General features: G+C 46.8%; 1 protein-coding gene across 6 annotated transcripts in view; it reads left to right on the top strand.

Annotated features, from left to right (window-relative positions):
• Nucleotides 1-11,492: 11,492 nt before the first annotated feature.
• LOC140393052 (pantothenate kinase 1) overlaps nucleotides 11,493-21,620 on the top strand; it is a 92,076-nt gene continuing 81,948 nt past the window's right edge. For 5 of the 6 annotated variants that reach the window (XR_011935479.1, XM_072479007.1, XM_072479011.1 and 2 more), the window contains exon 1: nucleotides 11,493-11,779. Coding sequence is in view for 5 of the 6 variants with exons in the window: in XM_072479007.1 (XP_072335108.1) it covers nucleotides 11,602-11,779 (178 nt within the window). In the remaining variant the exon portion in view is untranslated. Of the gene's footprint in view, nucleotides 11,780-13,788; nucleotides 14,106-21,620 lie in introns of those variants that run through there. The other variant, XM_072479008.1, reaches the window with a different exon arrangement.

The raw sequence follows: 21,620 nt of genomic DNA, 5'->3' as shown, positions 1-21,620 counted from the left end.
CATCTTGCGTATGCTGGTGCCAGAGGGGCTGCTGCCAAAGGAAATATTCACAGTCACGCATTGGTGGTGGTGGGGGGGGGGGGGGATTTATTTGGTAGGGGGGCAGGTCCAGTCTGAGGTATGAATATTCAAAAGTTTCATAGGAGAGGTCATGGGATCCAACATGTATCCTTCAAAATAATCCATTGACGATTTCTGCAGCTGTTCTTTCGACTGGTCTCTAGATGTCATTTTAAAGAGCCCAGTTGTACCTGAAAATTGAAGTGGGGGTCCTATAATGGACATAGGATCCCTATTTGCATATTTTAGCAGCCCGTTTACATCAGGACTGGGACATAAATGAGGTGCCTCCTTCCCTGAGAACATGAAGGGACGCGAACACAAGGGCGGGAATATAACATTTGAAGTGTTGCAGAAGGGAGACTAAATGTAGCACATCAGTACGTTAGGTAAATGGGCAACTGGATTTTGGCTGAGCTATTTTGGATGTTTAAAGAGGGTATGATAGAGCGAGGATTAGGGTTAGTGGAAACAATTCCTATTGGTGGAAGGATCAAGATCCGGAGGGCACTGACTGGAAGGTGATGTGAGGAAAATCACATTTAGGCAGCAAGTGGCTAGGGATTTGGAACAAAATGGCTGAGAGTTTGGTGGAGGCAGATTCAACTGACGCTTTGAAAGAGGATTGGGCATCTGAAGAGAAAACATTTTCAGGGCAAGGAAGAAAAGGCAGGGGAATGAGAATATGTCAGCTCCTCTTGTAGAGAGCCCGCAAGGCACAATAGGCCCATCGCCCCCTTCGTGCTGCAACTGTTCTATGATTCTATGTGGGAGGCTGATCTTGAAGATATTGGACAAGCTGCAAATCGGGGACCGGCGAATCGCTTCAGCGGCGCCGGGCATGAGTCCTGCGGGAACACCCATTCTCCACCCCTGTGCCAAACGCAATTTTGACGCGGAGGCTCGGAGAATCCAGCCCAGGGTCGTCATGTGAGACAGGGGAGGAGGTAAAAGAGGAGGGGGTGTTGCAATTTTGATCAGGGAATCAATTACTGTAGTAAGGAGGGACGACATCTTAGAAAACTCCTCAAATTAAGCTTTATGGGTGGAATCTTAAAACAAAGATGAGCAAGCGCATTGCTGGGAGTGTTCTATAGCACATTGAGTCTGAGAGAAATAGAGAGCAGATATGTAGAAAAATTTTAGAGAAGTGTAAACGTAATAAGGTGGTAATAGTGGGGGATTACAACTTCCACAACACTAATTGGTGTAGTCATAGTGTTGAAGGTTTAGAGGGAGCATTCAGAGCAATGTTTTAAGCAAGTACATAGAAGGTCCTACAAGTGAGCGGCAGTCCTAGTCTCAATTTTAGTTCACAAAGACCAGCAAATGGTTCAGGCATCACTGGGGGAGCATCTTGCAGACGGCGATCAAAGTTCTAAACTGGGGGAAGGCCAATCAGAGATCTGATTTGGCCAGAGTGGACTGGGAGCAGGTACTTTTAGGTAAATCTGTGACACAACTGTAGGGCGCATTCAAGAAGGAAATAGGCCAACATGTTCCAATAAAGAAAAAAGAGTGGGACCAACATATCCAGTAACCATGAATATCAAAGGATATACAGCATTGGATAAAAAGAAAAAGGGAGGCTTATGAGAGATTTTGAGGGCTTAAAACAGCAGAAGTCATAGAATGTGCAAGAGAGAACTTAAAAAGAAAATTAGGAGAGCAAAAGAGGAAATGAAATGATACTCAGGTAAAATAAAGGTATATCTGAAGTTGTTTTACAAGTACATTAAGGGTAAAAGGATAACTAGGGAAAGAATAGGGACCAGTGAGGATCACAGTGGAATTTGTGTGTGTAGCTGGAGGACGAAGGTAGGGTTCTAAATGAATACTTTGTGTCAGTGTTAACTAGTGAGAGGGACAGTATGGGTCCTTTCTGTCCTTCTTGTTTAGTCCATGTTTATTCCTTGTTTCCCCTTTTTTTCCCGTTACATTTTTGATCCATGGATGATTTATGGACGTGTGTCTTTAAGGCAACCTGCCATTTTAATTCAAGCAGAGGGAAGCGTGGCCTGTACCTTTAATTCAAGAAACAGGATCCAGAAGGCTATGCTGTTTTAGACTGGTAATTGGAGATTGACTGGCCTCAGTATTGACTCGGTTAATTAATTTTGCTGGTGGTCAATGAATTGGCCCAAAAGTCTGTGCAGTGCCTGGTAACAGGTGGTGATTGGAACTGATCCCACTAAAATGGTTCAGAGACCTAAAGAGCTTTCAGCTTTGTTTTGGCACCTTAGAGGGAAGACCCACTCTCTTTCCATTCCATTCCGCTCCAGAAAGATTGTGTTTCTGACCTGACAGAAAGCCTGGATGAACCTAGTTACATTAGAACCATTAGAGGCTGTGCAGGAAAGGTTCAGAATCTGATAACTCTTTCCAGAAATATCCAGCTAATTCTCACCAAGAATACCCTTTCCCTCCCCTGCATTTGTCGGTCGTGTATGTGTGTGTCTGTGGATAGATGGTGGGGGCAGTTAAAGGGGGATCAGGTATCAGCATGTTGTTAATCAGTTTACTGCATATTTCATATTTGTTCTTGTTTAAATTGTGCTTCTGTGGACAGCATGGTGGCACAGTGGTTAGCACTGCTGCCTCACGGCACCGAGATCCCAGGTTCGATCCTGGCCCTGGGTTACTGTCCGTGTGGAGTTTGCACATTCTCCTCATGTTTGCGTGGGTTTCACCCCACAACCCAAAGATGTGCAGGGTAAGTGGATTGGCCACGCTAAATTGCCCCTTAATTGGAAAAATGATTTGGGTACTCTAAATTTATAAAAATAAATAAATAAATAAAGTGCGCTTCTACGTACAAACTTGTAATTAAAGGCTTATTATTGGGCAGCGAAGGGATCAACATTTCAGGAATTTTAATAAGAATTATTAGTTAATTCACTTGTGTTGTGACTCCAGGGCATGTGGGACTGGAATTCACTGTGTACTTGCCCAGGGTGTCATAACATAGGTTGGAGACTCGGATCCAGGATTTTGGAAGGTGGACGGCGAAGTTTGGGTTACAATGTGACAGGTTTGTAGTGATATAACCAGATGGCTCTGCAAACTGCTAAAATTTTTCTTGAGGTCGATACCTTGGGCGGGATTCTCCGACCCCCCCCCCCCCCCACCCGCGCCCCGCGCCGGGTCGGAGAATCGCTGGGGGGGCAACGTGAATCCCGCCCCCGCCGGCCGCCGAATTCTCCGGCACCGGAAATTCGGCGGGGGCGGGAATCGAGCCATGCCAGTCGGCGGGCCCCCCCCCCGGCGATTCTCCAGCCCGTGATGGGCCGAAGACCCGCTGCTGTCATGCCAGTCCCACCGGCGTGAATCAAACCACCTACCTTCCCGGCGGGACTGGCGGCGTGGGCGGGCTCCGGGGTCCTGGGGGGGGGGGGGGGCGGCGTGGGGCGATCTGGCCCCGGGGGGTGGCCTGGCCCGCGATCGGGGCCCACCGATCCGCGGGCGGGTCTGTGCTGTGGGGGCACTTTTTTCATTCCGCCTCGGCCACAGCCTCCGCGATGGCCGATGCGGAAGTGACATCCCCCCCTGCGCATGCGAGGGGATGACGTCAGCAGCCGCTGACGCTCCCGTGCATGCGCGGACTTCCGCCGCCCGCCGCAGTCCCTTCGGCCCTGGCTGGCGTGGCGCCAAAGGCCTTTCCTGCTGGCCGGTGGCGCGACAACCACTCCGGCGCGGGCCTCGCCCCTCAAGGTGAAGGCTTGGCCCCTAAAGGTGCGGAGAAATCCGCACCTTTGGGGCAGCCCGACGCCGGAGTGGTTCACGCCACTCCATCCCGCCGGGACCCCCCGCCCCGCCGGGTAGGGGAGAATCCCGGCCAAGTTATCTCCTTATCTAAAGGAGCTTCGAAAGGACAAGCTAGTCGATTGGTAGGTACATTCGAAGTAGGGTACCGGCTACAGCCAAGAAGGTGACGATAATTGAAGTGATTGCTCAACATTTAAATTTGAAAGAAATGCAAGAAACGCAGCCTAAGACAGGGCAACAGTAAATAGAATTGGCAAAAATCCAGTTACAAGTGAAACAATTGGAAATGCAGCAAAAACAGAGAGAAATAGAACTGATACAAAGAGAAAAAGAAATGGATGTGCAGCAAAGAGAAATGGAGAGGAAGTATAATGACGAGGAAAAAGAAAGAGAAATGGAGATATAAATGAGGAAATTGGAATTAGGGAAAGACCTCCAACTTAAGGCACTAGAAATGAGTGGGAGCTGCCAAAAAGTGGAGGGGAGCTTAAACCTAGAATGGAACTTAATGGCGATATGTTTAAATTTATCCCGGCCTTCCAAAAATTCAATGAAACCTTCTTTAGGGCTTTTGAAAAAATAGCAACCCAAATGGACTGGCCAAGAGATAAGTGGACATAACCCATGCAGAGTAAACTGACGGGCGACACAGGACATTTATGCTTCCCTGTCAGAATGGGTGTCTAAGAATTACGACAAGGTAAACGTGGCTATTCTGGATGCACATGGATTGGTTCATGAAGCATATAGGCAAAAGTTTCAAAATTTAAGGAAATAGCTGGAACAGATTTATGCTGAATTTGAAAGCAGAACAATTTTGACAAGTGGGTATGAGAGTTGAAACTACCTATGAGGCTCTCGGAGAGGTTATTCTCTTAGAGGAATTCAAGAATTCCCTAACTTCTATGGTAAGAACCCATGTTGAAGACCAGAGGGTGAAGACTGCTAAGCAGGTAGCAATTATGGCTGACGATTATCTGCTAATCGATAAATTTAAACCTTTGTTCCATCACCCCCATAATTTTGAAAAGGATAGAAAGTGGGAGAGTGTAAGGAAGGGAGGTACTGAGGGTGGAGGTGATATTTGGAAGCCTAGACATTACCATTGTAATAAGCTGGAACACGTTTGTTCTGCCTGTTAGAAGTTGCAAGGAAAGCCCATGGAAGTTGTGGGAGTTCATTAGGATGATTCTGAAAAAGTATCCCAAAATGCTGTGTTCTGCCTGGTAACAGGCGGTGATTGGATCTGATCCATCCAAAATAGTTCAGAGACCTAAGGAGCTTTCAGGTTCATTATAAAGGCTTAGAGGGCAGATCCGTTTCCATTCTGTGTTTCTCCTGAAAGTGTATGTTTCTGACCTGGCAGAAAGTCTGGATGGATCGGTTTACAGGTGAACCATTCGAGGCTGTGCAGGAAAGGTTCAGAATCTGATAACTCTCTCCAGAAATATTCATCTGATTCTCACCAAAAGGCCAGTGTGAGAACCAACTCTCTCTGCAGAAAAGGCTGGTGTGAACCGACCAATTCTTTCTCCAGAAAAGGCAGAGGCCTGGAAGAAAAGCTTGATGCAAAGTAAGGGGCCTTTCCAGATGAAGCTGTGAGTAATATTGCTAAACTATATTGCAAAGAAGATCATTGCAAGCTGTAAACCAAAGACTTTAATTTCCAAGCTTACTATGAAAAAAGCATGCTGCAAACCACTATTTGAAGTAAAGACCTATCTTTTGACCTTCATCCTTATTAGTGGTGACTAGTGGTGTGCCTCAGGGGTCTGTGCTGGGACCACAACTTTTCACAATATACATTAATGATCTGGAAGAAGGTACTGAAGACACTGTTGCTAAGTTTGCAGATGGTACAAAGATCTGTAGAGGGCCAGGTAGTATTGAGGAAGCAGGCGGGCTGCAGAAGGACTTGGACAAGCTAGGAGAGTGGGCAATGAAGTAGCAAATGAAATACAATGTGGAAAAGTGTGAGGTTATGCACGTTGGAAAGAGGAATTTAGGCATAGACTATTTTCTAAATGGGGAAATGCTTCGGAAATCAGAAGCGCAAAGGGACTTGGGAGTCCTTGTTCTCGATTCTCTTAAGGTTAATGGGTTGGTTCGGTCGGCAGTTAAGAAGGCAAATGCAATGTTAGCATTCATGTCAAGAGGGCTAGAATACAAGTCCAGGGAAGAACTTTTGAGGCTGTATAAGGCTCTGGTCAGACCCCATTTGGAGTATTGTGAGCAGTTTTGGGCCCCGTATCTAAGGAAGTATGTGCTGGCCTTTGAAAGGATCCAGAGGAGGTTCACAAGAATGATCCCTGGAATGAAGAGCTTGTCATATGAGGAACTTTTGAGGACACTGGATCTGTACTCGTTGGAGTTTAGAAGGATGAGAGGGGATCTTATTGAAACTTACAAGATACTGTGAGGCCTGGATAGAGTGGACGTGGAGAGGATGTTTCCACTTGTAGGAAAAACTAGAATCAGAGGACACCATCTCAGACTAAAGAGAAGATACTTTAAAACAGGGATGAGGAGTAATTTCTTCAGCCAGAGGGTGGTGAATCTGTGGAAATCTTTGCCGCGGAAGGCTGTGGAGGCCAATTCACTGAGTGTCTTTAAGACAGAGATCGATAGGTTCATGATTAATAAGGGGATTGGGGATTATGGGGAGAAGGCAGGAGAATGGGGATGAGAAAATATCAACCATGATTGAATGGTGGAGCAGACTCGATGGGCCGAGTGGCCTAATTCTGCTCCTACGTCTTATGGGCTTATTATTTTAACCCTTTCTCACCCCTCTGCATTTTTCTGTCCAGTATGTGTGGGTAAAGGGTGATGGCAGTTAAAGGGGGAATCGGGTATAAATTTTTTGTTGAGCAATTGTATTTACTGTAAAATTTAAAAAGAAAGACGGTAGAAAGGGGAAAAATCGACCGTGGATATCTAAGGAGGTGAGGGAGAGTATCAAATTGAAGGAAAAAACATACAAAGTGGCAAAAATTAGTGGGAGACTAGAGGACTGGGAAGTCTTTAGGGGACAACAGAAAGCTACTAAAAAAGCTATAAAGAAGAGTAAGGTAGACTATGAAAGTAACCTTGCTCAGAACATAAAAGCAGATAGTAAAAGCTTCTACAAATATAGAGGATAAAAAAGAGTGGCGAAGGTAAATATTGGTCCTTTGGAAGTTGAGAAGGGAGATTTAATAATAGGAGACGGGAAATGGCTGAGGAGCTGAACGGGTTTTTTGGGTCAGTCTTCACAGTGGAGGACACAAATAACATGCCAGTGACTGATGGAAATAAAAATATGAAAGGTGAGGACCTTGAGATGATTGTAATCACTAAGGAGGCAGTATTGGGCAAGCTAATGGGGCTAAAGGTAGATAAGTCTCCTGGCCCTGATGGGATGCATCCCAGAGTGTTAAAAGAGATGGCTAGGGAAAATGTAAACGCACCAGTGATAATTTATCAAAATTCACTAGACTCTGGGGTGGTCCCAGAGGATTGGAAAGTAGCAAACGTGACACCACTGTTTAAAAAAGGAGGTCGGCAGAAAGCGGGTAATTATAGGCCGGTAAGCTTAACTTCGGTTGCAGGGAAAATGCTGGAATCTATCATTAAGGAGGAAATAGCGGGGCACCTGGAGGGAAATTGTCCCATTGGGCAGACGCAGCATGGGTTCTGACTAATTTGGTAGAATTTTTTGAGGATGTTACCAGTGCAGTAGATAACGGGGAGCCAATGGATGTGGTATATCTGAATTTCCAGAAAGCTTTTGACAAGGTGCCACACAAAAGGTTGCTGCATAAACTAAAGATGCATGGCATTGAGGGTAAAGTGGTAGCATGGGTAGAGGATTGGTTAACTAACAGAAAGCAGAGAGTGGGGATAAATGGGTGTGTCTCTGGTTGGCAACCTGTAACGAGTGGGGTCCCTCAAGGATCAGTGTTGGGCCCGCAGTTGTTCACAATTTACATAGATGATTTGGAGTTGGGGACCAAGTGCAATGTGGCAAAGTTTGCAGACGACACTAAGATGAGTGGTAAAGCAAAAAGTGCAGAGGATACCGGAAGTGTGCAGAAGGATTTGGATAGGTTAGGTGAATGGGCTAGGGTCTGGCAGATGGAATTCAATGTTGCCAAGTGTGAGGCTATCCATTTTGGGAGGAATAACAGCAGAATGGATTATTATTTAAACGGTAAGATGTTAAAACATGCTGCTGTGCAGAGGGACCTGGGTGTGCTGGTGCACGAGATGCAAAAAGTTGGTGTGCAGGTGTAACAGGTAATTAAGAAGGCTAATTGGGTTTTGTCTTTCATTGCTAGAGGGATGGAGTTCAAGACTAGGGAGGTTATGCTGCAATTGTATAAGGTGTTGGTGAGGCCACATCTGGAGTATTGTGTTCAGTTTTGGTCTCCTTACCTGAGAAAGGACATATTGGCACTGGAGGGAGTGCAGAGGAGATTCACGAGGTTGATCCCAGAGTTGAGGGGATTAGATTATGACGAGAGGTTGAGTAGACTGGGACTGTACTCATTGGAATTTAGAAGGATGCGGGGGGATCTTATTGAAACATATAAAATTATGAAGGGAATAGATAGGATAGATGCGGGCAGATTGTTTCCACTGGCGGGTGAAAGCAGAACTAGGGGGCATAGCCTCAAATTAAGGGGAAGTAGATTTTGGACCGAGTTTAGGAGGAACTTCTTCACCCAAAGGGTTGTGAATCTCTGGAATTCCTTGCCCAGTGAAGCAGTTGAGGCTCTTTCTTTAAACGTTTTTAAGAAAAAGATAGATACCTTTCTAAAGAATAAAGGGATTTGGGGATATGGTGCCCGGGCCGGAGAGTGGAGCTGAGTCCACAAAGATCAGCCATGATCTCATTGAATGGCGGAGCAGGCTCAAGGGGCCAGATGGCCTACTCCTGTTCCTAGTTCTTATGTTCTTATGTACTGTATATTTCATAATTGTTCTTGTTATAAATAAACAATAATGTGTTTAAACTTACAATCGTGGTGACTGTAATTATTGGGCCCCTATGGCCAAAGATTTCAGGAATTTTTATTAGAATTGTTGATTAATTCACTTTTGATATTACGCTTAGAGCACGTGGGCTGCAATTGACCATGTACTTGCCCAGGGTGGTGTATAGTATAGAAATCATGGAATATATTAAATTATAACATTAAATATATAACACAGACAGAGAGGCTGTTCTGAGTGGTCTGGCAGGCTTAAAAGTAGGCAAATCTCCAGGGTCAGATGAAATGTATCCCAGGCTGTTGAGTGAGGCAAGGGAGGAAATGGCAGGGATGTTGGCAATCATTTTCAAATCCTCTCTGGCCACAGGAGAGGTGGTAGTGGACTGGAGGATAGACAATGGGGTATCATTATTCAAGAAGGGAGGAAGGGATAATCCAGGAAAATAAAGACCAGTCAGTCTAACCTCAGTGGTGGGGAAACCATTGGAAGCAATTCTGAGAGACAGAATTAATCTGCATTTGGAGAGGCGGGGATTAATCAAGAAGAGTCAGCATTGTTTTGTTAAGGGGAGATTACATCTGACCCACGTGATTGAATTTTTCGAAGCAATGACCAGATGTGTAGATGAGGGAAATGCCTTTGACGTAGTCTACTTGGTCTTCAGCAAGGCTTTTGATAAGGTCCCACATGGGAGACTGAAAGCGAAGGGAGGGAGCAAAGGAAGAGCCCATGGGATCGAAGGACATTTGGCAAATTGGATTCAAAATTGGCTGAGTGGCAGGAAGAAGAGGGTGATGGTCGAGGGTTGTTTTTCTGAATGGAAGTCTGTGTCCAGTGGGGTCTCACAGGGATGATTGCTGGGGACCTTGCTGTTTGTGGTTTACATAAATGATTTAGAATTGAATGTAGGAGGGTTGATCATAAGTTTGTGGATGAAATGAAAATTGGTGAGGTGAGGACTAGTGAGGAGGATAGTCTGAGATTACTGGAGAATATAGACAGGCTGGTCAGATTGGTTGATCAGTGACAAATGGAATTCAATCTAAATAAAGGAGAGTTGATGCACTTGGGAAGACAAACAAAGCAGGCAAATTCACGATGAACGGCAGGACCCTGGGAAGCACTGAGGATCAGTGAGACCTTGGTTTGCATGTACACCAGTCCCTTAAGGTAGCAGGGTAGGTGAATATAGTGGTTAAGAGATATATAGCAAACTTGCCTTTATTAGACGAGACATAGAGTTTAAGAGAAGGGAGGTTACCAGCTAGTGATTGTGTGAAATTCCGGAATACACATTATAGCAGGGATGTGACAGCACTTGAAAGGGTGCAAAGGAGATTTAGCAGGATGTTGCCTCGACTGGAGAGTTATAGCTGTGAAGAAAGATTGAATAGTATGGTGTTGTTTTTCTTGGAGCAGAGGAAACCGAGGGAGAACATGATTGAAATATATAAAATTCTGAGGGGCATAGATGCAGTAGACAGGAAGAAATCTTTCCCCTCGTGTAATGACTTAGGCCTGGCCTTTGAGATTGGCCAATTAGACTATGAGTTCCCTGATTAGTGGCCCAATCAGGGAACCCCTTTCTCTGTATATAACAGGGAGTGTCAGATCTTCTGCACTCCCAGTGTAGACAGCAAGCTGAATGTACCTGGTTGGTTTTGTAAATAAAAGGAATTCTGGTGCAGGGACGTCTGCCTCTGAATTTATTACACCTTGGAAGAGGGGTTTATGTCCATGGGGCATAGATTTAAGGTAAGGGGCAGGTGGTTGAGAAGGGATGTGAGGAAAAAACCTTTTCACCCAGAGGGTGTTGTGAGTCTGGAACTCACTGTCTGAAATGGTGGTGGAGGGAGAGACCCTAATAACATTTAAGACGTTTTTAGATGTACACTTCTGATGCCAAGGCTATGGGTCAAGTGCTGGAAAATGGGATTAGAATACTGAGCTAATTGTGTCTGCACTGGTCAAAAACAATGGGCTGAAGGGCCTTTTTCTGTGCTGTGGCCCTCTAAGACTCTCTGACTGAGTGAGGCAGGGAAGGGGAACAGCAAGGTGGAGAGGGTGAGCAGGAGTATTGGGGAGATAGGAGTGATTATCAGTAGGTTTGGGGAACAGGGGCATTAGGAAGCATTTAAGGAATTACTATCAGTATGTTTATGTGAACAGGGGTATGTATTAAGGACTATTGGGGAATGAATGTCAATGGGATTGGTGAACAGAGGCATTGGGATCTGTATGGGAAAATTATCAGGTGGGGGTTGGTGAAATGAGGTGCGAGAGTTTTAAAAATTCATCCGTGGGATTTGGGAGATGCTGTTTCGGCCAGAATCTATTGTCCATCAATAACTGCCCATCTGTGGTGTTGAGTGAACAGGGGTATTTTAAAGGATAATTATTAAAGAATAATTATTAGAGGTTGGATGAACATGGCTATTTTAGGGGGTAATTATTGGGTGAACAGGGGTATTTCTAGGGGTAATTATTTGGAGTTGGGTGAACGGGTAATTCTCAGGGGAGTTGGGTGAAGAGGGGAATTTTAGAGGTAATTATTAGGGGAATTGGGTGAAAAGGGGCGTTTTAGGGGGTGATACGGGTGTTTGAAGAACAGGGATATTTTAAGTGGTAATTAGTGGGGAATTGGGTGAACAATTCTCAAGCTGCGGGATCGCAGTGCGCAGGCGTGGTGGGCCCATGACGTCAGGCGGAGCCGGGATGACCGCCAATGACCCCGGGAACGCGAGCTGCAGCCGGAGCTGAGTCCGGACTCCGGACATTTGACCACACACAGGCCGGATTATGGACACGGAGCCCCGGAATCCGCCCCATGCGGATCCGGCCTCGCCGTGCGCCAATGGTCTGCAGAATGGCTTCCACCCGGGGCCCAGCAGTCGCAGCCCGGAGCAGGAGCACGGATCCCCCGCTAAGAAATGCCGCATCCGCAGGAGGATGGACTCGGGCAGGAAAAACAGACCCCGTGAGTAGCGGCGTCAGGCTGCGGTGTGGGGTGGGGGCTGGGCTGCAACTGTAGCGGTCAGGACAGATTCGGGGTGCAGGATGAGGGGGGGTTGAGAGGGGTGCAGGATGAGGGGGAGTGAGAGGGGTGCAGGATGAGGGGGTGTGAGAGGGGTGCAGGATGAGGGGGGGTTTGAAAGGGGTGCAGGATGAAGGGGTTGAGAGGGGTGCAGGATGAGGGGGTTGAGAGGTGTGCAGGATGAGGGGGTGTGAGAGGGGTGCAGGATGAGGGGGGGTTGAGAGGGGTGCAGGATGAGGGGGGGTTGAAAGGGGTGCAGGATGAGGGAGTGTGAGAGGGGTGCAGGATGAGGGGGGGTTGAGAGGGGTGCAGGATGAGGGGGTGTGAGAGGGGTGCAGGATGAGGGGGGGTTTGAAAGGGGTGCAGGATGAGGGGGTTGAGAGGGGTGCAGGATGAGGGGGGTTGAGAGGTGTGCAGGATGAGGGGGTGTGAGGGGTGCAGGATGAGGGGGGTTTGAAAGGGGTGCAGGATGAGGGGTTTGAAAGGGGTGCAGGATGAGGGGGTTGAGAGGGGTGCAGGATGAGGGGGGGTTGAAAGGGGTGCAGGTTGAGAGGGGTGCAGGATGAGGGGGATGAGGGGGTTGAGAGTGGTGCAGGATGAGGGGGTTGAGAGGGGTGCAGGATGAGGGGGTTGAGAGGGGTGCAGGATGAGTGGGTTGAGAGGGGTGCAGGATGAGGGGGTTGAGAGGGGTGCAGGATGAGGGGGGGTTGAAAGGGGTGCAGGATGAGGGGGTTGAGAGGGGTGCAGGATGAGGGGGGGGGTTGAGAGGGGTGCAGGATGAGGGGGGGGTTGAGAGGGGTGCAGGATGAGGGGGGGGTGAGAGGGGTGCAGGATGAGGGGGGGGTGAGAGGGGTGCAGGATGAGGGGGGGGTGAGAGGGGTGCAGGATGAGGGGGGGTGAGGGGTGCAGGGTGAGAGGGGTGCAGGATGAGGGGGGTGAGAGGGGTGCAGGATGAGGGGGGGTGAGAGGGGTGCAGGATGAGGGGGGGTGAGAGGGGTGCAGGATGAGGGGGGTGAGAGGGGTGCAGGATGAGGGGGGGTGAGAGGGGTGCAGGATGAGGGGGGGTGAGAGGGGTGCAGGATGAGGGGGGGGTGAGAGGGGTGCAGGATGAGGGGGGTGAGAGGGGTGCAGGATAGGGGGGGGTGAGAGGGGTGCAGGATGAGGGGGGTGAGAGGGGTGCAGGATGAGGGGGGGGTGAGAGGGGTGCAGGATGAGGGGGGGGTGAGAGGGGTGCAGGATGAGGGGGGGTGAGAGTGGTGCAGGATGAGGGGGGGTGAGAGGGGTGCAGGATGAGGGGTATGGGTGCAGGATGAGGGGGGGGGGTGCAGGATGAGGGCGGGTGTGCAGGTTGAGGGGGGGGTGAGAGGTGTCCAGGATGAGGGGTGCGGGTTTAGAGGGGTTGAGAGGGGTGTAGGTTGAGAGGGGGGGGGGGGGGTGAGGGCGGTGCAGGATGGGAGGGATGCGAGGGGTGCAAATTGAGGGGGTGCGATGTTTCGGGGTCAGGGTAGCGGCGGAGTCGGGGTGAGGTTGCGGGGCAAAGGGCGCAGGTCGGGAGGGTTAATGTAGTTTTTGATCTGAGTGTTCATTGAGTCTGTGATTTGAGATAATGGTGTTGATGTGTAACTACAGATTTGGCATGCGAGTGCGTGAGTTAGTCACTGTACGACCACCAAGATCACAACAGCAGCTATGTCTCTGTTCGGCATGAAACAAATGGAACAAATCCTGTAGGGTATCTCCTGATGGACATGTATAGTTGCTTTACACCGCTAGTTTCTGTGCGTGTTGTCAGTGGTTATATTTGGTGCGATCGTCCGATCCCCGGGTGAATGAGGTCGTTTTGTTATTGCTGCGATTCTTGAACGTGGTGTCTCCCTGCAGCTCTGATTTGTCTGATTGGATAGTCTCCCCTCAGGAGGTTCTGGTTCGTTGTTAGCAATCACTGGTGACTCCGTAAGCCGGCCGTCATGGCCAATAAAACCACTGCATGTAAACTACACCCACTGACACCAGGGGAAAGGTAACATTAATTCCTGCAGAAGTGCAAGAACAAGTTTTCTGGTCCACTTTGCATGCAGAAAATTAGTAAACGTCCTACATGTATTCATTTTCCACATTTGAGTTGAATTCACCTTGCAGCACATTTGCTGTATTGAGACTTAAAAAATAACTTCTCGAGTGACAGCTTACTGTGCCCTGAGCCTGCTGACCATTCTAATTGTAATGAAGCTGAAAGAAGATATGAAATGGAAAGAAGCTAAAAAGCCATGTAAGTAACTTATATTAACACTACATCTTAACTTGTATTAACACGACACCTTAACTTTCAAAAGGGCATTGGGTAAATACTGAAGGGGCAGTGAGGAAAGAGCAGGGGAATGGGATGAATTGGATAGTTATTCCAAAAGTGTTGGGACAGGCATGATGGACTGAATGTCGTCGTCCTCCTGTGCTGTATCATTGTATGAGCTTATGATTGTACCCTTGCAGGTTAAGTTGTGGCAGGCAACTTCTTATTGCACAGAAACCTATGTTGGTTTTTTTTTTTTGCTGGGTCCAGGAGACAATTGGTACAAAATTGAGATACTCTGGCAGAAAATCAGGCAGTTTATGCTACAGGATTTGCCATGAAACATGCTTTGTCGCTTGCTCCAAAGGTGACTGTAAAATATTGAAATGGATTATCAGCAGTAAACCTTGAGGGTTCTCTGTACAATAACAGACTCAGCCCTGAGTGTAAAATAAAAATCTAGAATAGAATTGAAAAGGGAGAGAAATCATGTTAATTTGTCTCAGACCTTAAGAGCATGATGCACAGTTCTGGGTTCTTATCCTAAAAAGGACATTGAGACAATGAATAAGGCACAGGAGAGGTTTACAATGATTTTAAGTACCAGGACAGATTTGGGGCACTAAGGGATGTCCAGCCGTAAGTTTTTTAAAAAAGGTTCTGGAAAGGTTTGATCGGGTAGACAAAGTGACGATCTTTTGACTTGTGGGGAGACTAACATTATGCAACCTGCTTTCATGAGGAGTGGTTGAAGTGAATAGCATAGATCTGTTGGGCTGAATTATCTGTGCATGGAATCCTACACAAATGGAGGACCATTTCTTACTCACCTCTTTGACTTCTTTGAGGCATTTGCAAAGTTCCACACAAAAGTTTATTATTTATGTTGAAAGCTGTGGGAAATCAGAGTGTTTCTTGCTTATAAGTGATAATTTGGCTGAATATTAGAAAGCAATTATATATTTAATGAATTATGCTGGGTTGGGGGTGGGATGATTGGGACAGTTGAGGGTGGGGGAGAAGTACAATGTGTGGTGTCCAGGGATTGGTGCTGAGGGCCCATTTACTATTTCTAATTTACCGTAAACTGGTCACATTTGTAGGTGATGCTAGAAGGGAGTGAAATTACAGGAGACAGCTCCGTTGTTACAATAGGAGCTAAATCCAATATGCAAATAGATGTGAATGATGGCAGATCAGACTTGATGCAGACAAGCATAAAGTGCTGCCTATGGAAAAGCATAATTGGTGACACATACGCAATGAATCATGTCGCAGTTACAAACAATGAAGTTAAAATGACCTCTGAGTCTTTGTAAACTTGCTGTGTCCAGCCAACACAGACCTCTTAACTGAGTTCCGTCTACTAGCTCTTCTTCCTAGAACCACTTCCAGTGCCTGACCATCTTCTTATATGTTACAGAATTGCAATTAACAAAGTTCTTCCAACGAATATGATTGTCCACCTGAGAAACTCCCATGTTACTGGTTTTCTGACCAACAGACCACAATCAGTAAGAATGAACAACAACACCTCCTCCACAATAGTCCTCAACACCGGCGTCCCGCAAGGCTGCGTACTTAGCCCCCTACTCTACTCCCTGTACACACACGACTGCGTGGCAAAACTTGGTTCCAACTCCATCTACAAGTTTGCTGACGATACGACCATAGTGGGCCGGATCTCGAATAACGATGAGTCCAAATACAGGAGGGAGATAGAGAACCTAGTGGAGTGGTGTAGCGACAACAATCTCGCCCTCAATGCCAGCAAAACTAAAGAGCTGGTAATTGACTTCAGGAGGCAAAGTACTGTACACACCCCGTCAGCATCAACGGGGCCGAGGTGGAGATGGTTAGCAGTTTCAAATTCCTAGGGGTGCACATTTCCAAAAATCTGTCCTGGTCCACCCAGGTCGACGCTACCACCAAGAAAGCACAACAGCGCCTATACTTCGTCAGGAAACTAAGGATATTCGGCATGTCCACATTGACTCTTACCAACTTTTACAGATGCACCATAGAAAGCATCCTATTGGGTTGCATCACAGCCTGGAATGGCAACTGCTCGGCCCAGGACCGCAAGAAACTTCAGAGAGTCGTGAACACATGCCAGTCCATCACACGAACCTGCCTCCCATCCATTGACTCCATCTACACCTCCCGCTGCCTGGGGAAAGCGGGCAGTATAATCAAAGATCCCTCCCACCAGACTTACTCACTCTTCCAACTTCTTCCATCGGGCAGGAGATACAGAAGTCTGAGAACACGCACGAACAGACTCAAAAACAGCTTCTTCACCACTGTCACCAGACTCCTAAATGACCCTCTTATGGACTGACTTCATTAATACTACACCCCTGTATGCTTCATCCGATGCCAGTGCTTATGTAGTTACATTGTATATGTTGTGTTGCCCTATTATGTATTTTCTTTTATTCCCTTTTCTTCTCATGTACTTAACGATCTGTTGAGCTGCTCGCAGAAAAATAATTTTCACTGTACCTCGGTACACATGACAATAAACAAATCCAATCCAATCCAAATGGGTTCTTGCATGGCTGATGAGCCCGATTGTCAACTGCTGGCTTTGCAGGTGTTTCTTGGATGTGGGATCGGTCCTTGAACTCTAGATCGCTGGAATTCTTTTCTCAGACTCCTTTTTGGTGCCTCCTCTTTCCGTTGTGTCCTCGAAGAATTGTGTCCTTTCAATCATGAGGTTCCTCCAAGTAGGTCTCTTCTGAGCAAAGGCCTCCCAGGTGTTGACGTCTCTGCTGCATTTCTTGAGGTCAGCATTCGGGGTGTCTGTGAAGCACTTCCATTGTCCTCCTGTTTGGAAGCCTTCCTTCAGCTGGGCAAACAAGATTTGCTTTTGCAGTCAGGACTCTGACATCCTAAGCCCATGGCTGGCCCAGCGGAGTTGGTTTTGGATGATCGCGGCCTTGATGCTGGAGCCTTTGGCTCCTTCAAGGATACTGATTTTAGTCCGCCTGTCCTCCCAGCTGATGTAGAGAATCTGCCTCCGACAGCGTTGATGGTATCACTCCAGGGCCTTGAGGTGGCGCCTGTAGGTAGTCCAAGTTTCTCGGCCGTAAAGAAGAGTTGGGACCACCGACTTGTACACGAGGATCCTGATGTCAGCACAGATGTTACGGTCGTCAAGGACTCTTATCCTTGGGCTTGCGGATTGCATGTGATGTTGGATCTCCATAGCAATGTCAGCCTTGGAGGAGAGGTGGCTTGCCAGTTATTGGAAATGTTCCACCTGGTAGGGTTTCTCCATTCATCTTGTTGGAGAGAGAGACCGGATCCTGCCCTGGGGCGGGCTGGTAAAAGACTTGAGTCTTCTTGAGGCTGAGACTAGTTCTTTGGAATGCTTCCGCGAGGTGTCTAGCATGACTGGAGGGTGTCTTCAGAGAGTGGAAATGGCGATATCATCTGCATACTACGTTCTGATGTCAGTGTTGTTTTCTTCTTGGATTTCAACCGGTTGAGGTTGAAAAGTTTTCCATCTATCCTGGAGGCGATGTCCACGCCACTGAGAAGTTTGCTCTTGACAAGGTGAAGGATGGTGGCGATGAAGATAGAGAAAGGGTGCGGGCGATGACACATCCCTGCTTGACTCCACACCATCCAAAACCTCAGTAACAAAAGGAAAGCTCTCCATGTCTGCTGGAACAACATAACCAGCAAGGCAATGAAGAGAGCTCATCAATTAGCCAAGGCAGAGGTACAAAGAAGAATTGGGGAAATCAAGAACTAATGGTGGACTGAAAAAGCTAAGGAACTGCAACTCCTTGCTGAGGAGCATGACACCCAAGGCTTCTTCATTGCCGCTAAGGCAATATATGGCCCAATACCCTAGGCCTGAAACCAGTGCGGAATATGGATGGAATCCTCTTGAGAAACGGAGAAAACATCGGCCTTCAATGGAGAGAACACTTAACCGTGATACGATTATAGATGAGGATGTATTTGAGGAAATTTCAAAGTTAATAGAACATTGAAGTGATTTGCCTTCTCGTGCAAACTTTGCAAAATTCCACTCAGATATGCACATTATATTTGAGCTAATTCTGGATGTGTTGAATTTTCTGTTAAATATTTCTAAATTAAGCACTGTAGTGCTTTATATTTTTTATTGCAACAGTTTTTTCCACTATGATGCCTTTCTGCAATTAATAGGTGGGTAAAAACAAATGCTTATAAAAATTACCAAAATAAAAAGTTTGATTTATGTAATACCTACCAAGACATCCCAAACATTTCTCAGCCAATGAAGTTCTTTTGAAGTTTGGTTGCTATTGTAATGTAAGAAATGTAGGAGTAATTTTGGGCACAGCAAGGTTGCACAAATGGTAATGTGATAATGACATGATTTGTTTTAGCAATATTGCTCGAGGGTGGTGGCATTTATAAAAATAAAAAAAAATTATAGGATGTGGATGTCGCTAGATGGGCCAGCATTTATTGCCCATCCCCAAGGCCATTTAAGAATCAACCACATTGCTGTAGATCTGGAGTCATGTGTAAGGCAGACCAGGTAAGGACAGCATATTTACTTCCCGAGAGGACGTTGAGCCAGATGGGTTTTTACAAAAACTGACATCGGTTTCATGGTCATCTTTAGACTTTTAATTCCAGATTTCTTTAATTGAATTCAAATTTCACCACCTGCCATGGCGGGATTCAAACCTAGTCCCTCCTGCTGATTACCACAGCATACAAATACCTGCGCACCCGCTGCTCCCCGGCTCCAGAACCGAGTGCCCCTAGCCAAGTTGTTCCAGTACAGTTACAACACTGGCACCTACCCAGCAATGTAGAAAATTGCCTGGGTGCGTCTTGTACACAAAAGCAGGGTGCATCCAACCTGGCCAATTACTGCCCCATCAGTCTACTCTTCATCATCAGTAAAGTGGTGGAAGGGGTTGTCAACAGCGCTATCAACTGCCACTTGCTTAGCAATAACCTGCTTACCGACGCTTAGTTTGGGTTTGCACAGGGCCATTCAGCTCCTAAGCTCATTATAGCCTTGGTTCAAAAATGGATGAAAGAACCCCAGAGGTAAGAGTGACTACCCTTGACATTGACTGCATTAGACTGAGTGGGGCACCAAGGAGTCTGAGAAAATCCAGACTTGGAGGGAATTGGGGGGGTGGGGGTGGAATTCTCCACTGGTTGCAATCGTACTTGCACAAAGGAAGATGGTTGAGGTGGTTGGAGGTCAATCATCTCAGCTCCATGACATCACTGCAGGAGTTCCTCAGGGTAGTGTCTGAGGCTCATCATCTTCAGCTGCTTCATCAATGACTTCTTTTCATCATAAGGTCAGAAGTGGGGATGTTCACTGATGATTGCTCCTTGATCAGCACCATTTGCGGCTCCTCATCCTGAAGAGTCCATATCCAAATGCAGCAAGGCATGAGCAATATCTAACCTTGAGCTGACAGGTGGCAAGTAACATTCGTGCTACACAAGTGCAAGACAGTAACTATTGCCTCTTGACATTCAATGACACTGACATTGCTGAAATCCCCTGGGGGCTTACCAATGACCAGAAACTGAACTGGAATAACCATATAAATAGATCAGAGGCTAGGAATTCTGCAGCGAGTAACTCACTTCTTGACTCCCCAAAGCCTGCCCACAATCTACAAGGCACAAAACAGCAGTTAGATGGAATACTCTCCACTTGTCTGGATGAGTGTAGCTCCAACAACACCTGGAGCTTGGCACCATCCAGGGCAAAGCAGCTCACTTGATTGGCAACCCATCCACAAACATTCACTCCTGCCACTGACAATAGCATCAGTTTGTACCATCTATAAGATACACTGCAGGGACTCGCCAAAGCTCCTCAGATAGCACATTCCAAATCCACAACTATTTCCATCTAGAAGGACAAGGGCAGCAGGCACATGGGAAGATCACCACCTGGTAGTTCTCCAAGTAACACACCATCCTGACTTGGAACTATATCGCCGTTCCTTCATTGTTTCTGAGTCAAAATCCTGGAACTTTCTCTCGAACAGCACTGTTGGTGTATCTGCGCCACATGGACTGCAGCAGTTTAAGAAGTCATCTCAGACCACCTTCTCAGGAGCAATTGGGGATGGGCAATAAGTGCTGGCCCAGCCAGTGAAGTGCATATCCCTGAATATTAAACAACTAACCAGAGGAGGGGCCACAAATATCTATATCGTCAATAATGGTGGTGCCCAACATGTGAGTGCAAAAGACAGGTTTGGAAGCATTTGCAGCCATCTTCAACCAGAGATGTTGAGTGGAGGATGCATAACTAGTTCCAGTCTTCAGCCAATTCAATTTGTTTCATGTGATAAGAAATGGGTCAAAACACTGGACACAGCAAAGTTGCGGGGCCTGATGGCCCGTAGTCAAACTATTCCAGCTGCCCCTTAATTCTAACCATAATGCTTCCAATGTCTGATCACCCTCACTGAAATCCTTTTTTCTGCTGTGAATGCCTTTTATAAATATTTCTCCTCCTGTCCAGATTTACATATCCTTTCTAAAGACCTTTATTGCCTGGAACATTTAGCTCTGAATCACTGGTGTATTGCTATGTCTCTGTAGTGCTTACTACATAAGATTCTTAATCTAACTTTCTGCTAACTCGTTTTTAAGGTCTGTGCATTCGAGTACAGCATTCGAGTACAGAACTATTTGTTTAATGGCCCCCACCTTGCCCATATGTCCTTTGAGTATATTTTTCACACTTAGACTTATCATTTCTGATGCTGATAATCTGTACAATGTCATCTAGGTAATTTAGGGTAAGATGTTTTTAATTGCTGCAGCTTGGTTTTTAAACGACTGAGTTCTTAGAATCCCTTCTCCTGGATGTTTTGGTTATTTATCACCCTTTGTATTTTGAGCTTTGCTCTCTTCAGTTCTTACTCGTTAGGGTGCTATTATTCTTACCTGAACATTCCCTCCCCTCTTTTATGGGCTAACGTCTGTGCCACAGCTCTGTCTATTTTCCCACTTGCACTTTGGTCCCAACCTGGATGGGATCCTTCCCATCCCAGCAATGTAGTTTTGTCTTGATGTCCATGTCCTACCAAAGAGGTCCTACTGTCTTTAAGCCATGCATTTATTTTCCTGATCTGTTTACCCTCAGTCCACTAGCACTTGGGGCTGGAAATTTGAAAACTTTCACCCTCAAGGGCCTGCTCTTTAATTTAGCCCTTAGCTACTGACGGCTGGGGTACCAGGAGGAACAACCCTTTTTATCTGATTTACAGAAGAAATGGGAGCAAGAGTATTCCATTTGGCCCCTTATCATAGAATTCCAACAATGCAGAAGGAATCCATTCAGCCCATTGGGTCTGCACAGACCCTCCAAAAGAGCACCCTACCTAGTCACATTTCCCTGCCCTAGTCCCATAACCCCACCTAACCAGCACATCTTTGGACAGTAAGGGACAATTTGGCTTTAGCATGGCCAATCCTGAAAACCCGCACATCTTT

Source organism: Scyliorhinus torazame, chromosome 16 (genome assembly GCF_047496885.1).
Source record: "Scyliorhinus torazame isolate Kashiwa2021f chromosome 16, sScyTor2.1, whole genome shotgun sequence".
NCBI lineage: Eukaryota > Metazoa > Chordata > Chondrichthyes > Carcharhiniformes > Scyliorhinidae > Scyliorhinus > Scyliorhinus torazame.
Note: the sequence above shows the minus strand (reverse complement) of the source record. Positions and strands in the feature narration are given on the sequence as shown.